General features: G+C 39.0%; 1 protein-coding gene across 1 annotated transcript; it reads left to right on the top strand.

Moving 5' to 3' along the window:
* Positions 1–4: 4 nt before the first annotated feature.
* On the top strand, positions 5–505 carry LOC101658166 (olfactory receptor 5W2-like). The gene has a single exon (XM_004708496.1). It carries the CDS (start codon positions 5–7, stop codon positions 503–505), a length of 501 nt encoding a protein of 166 aa, XP_004708553.1.
* The last annotated feature ends 334 nt before the right edge of the window (positions 506–839 follow it).

Below are 839 nucleotides of genomic sequence, written 5' to 3'. Positions count from 1 at the left end.
GCTCATGGCAGGGGTTTACCTGGTTGGGATAGTTGATGCTTTGATACACACAACCTTAGCTTTCCGCTTATGTTACTGTGGGTCAAATGAAATCAATCACTTCTTCTGTGATTTGCCCCCACTTTTCCTCCTTTCCTGTTCAGATATCCAAGTCAATGAGCTGGCATTATTTACTGTGTTTGGCTTCATTGAGCTGAGTACCATTTCAGGGGTTCTTGTGTCTTATTGCTATATCATCCTATCGGTCATAAAGATTCACTCTACTGTGGGAAGATTCAAAGCGTTCTCCACCTGCACCTCTCACTTAACTGTTGTTGCAATTTTCCAAGGAACCATGCTATTTATGTATTTCAGGCCAAGTTCATCCTACTCTCTAGATCAGGACAAAGTGACCTCATTGTTTTATACCCTTGTCATTCCCATGTTAAACCCTCTGATTTATAGTCTGCGTAATAAAGATGTGAAAGCGGCCCTGGGAAAACTGAAACATAAAGTGCTAATTTAAGTAATTGCATACATATGTAAACAGGCATTTCCTTCAAGTCATATGAAACCAAAACTATGTCCAATCGTTTGAAGTTGAATTAGAACCACAGAGACGCTACATACAGTTTCAGAGACTGTAAATCTTTATAGGAGTCCATAACGTCAACTTTTAGACAGAGTGGCAAGTGGATTTGAACCACCAACTTTGTATTGAACACGCCAGAGCTTATCCAATTGTGTCATCAAAATTCCTTTAAAGTGACATGACACCATACAATGGATCCCAAACACTTCAATTCAATTACCTGATCATTCATACAAATCCTCAACTATAACAATGTTAAGTAGTTCCA

The sequence above is a fragment of the Echinops telfairi genome, unplaced genomic scaffold (genome assembly GCF_000313985.2).
Source record: "Echinops telfairi isolate 266 unplaced genomic scaffold, ASM31398v2 ScPeMD7_60;HRSCAF=208, whole genome shotgun sequence".
Taxonomy (NCBI): Eukaryota; Metazoa; Chordata; class Mammalia; order Afrosoricida; family Tenrecidae; genus Echinops; species Echinops telfairi.
This window is presented reverse-complemented; position numbering and strand designations above follow the sequence as displayed.

Bases quoted from the DNA above. Each gene is read 5' to 3' on its own strand.
- LOC101658166 (XM_004708496.1), top strand. From the start codon at position 5: ATGGCAGGGGTTTACCTGGTTGGGATAGTTGATGCTTTGATACACACA.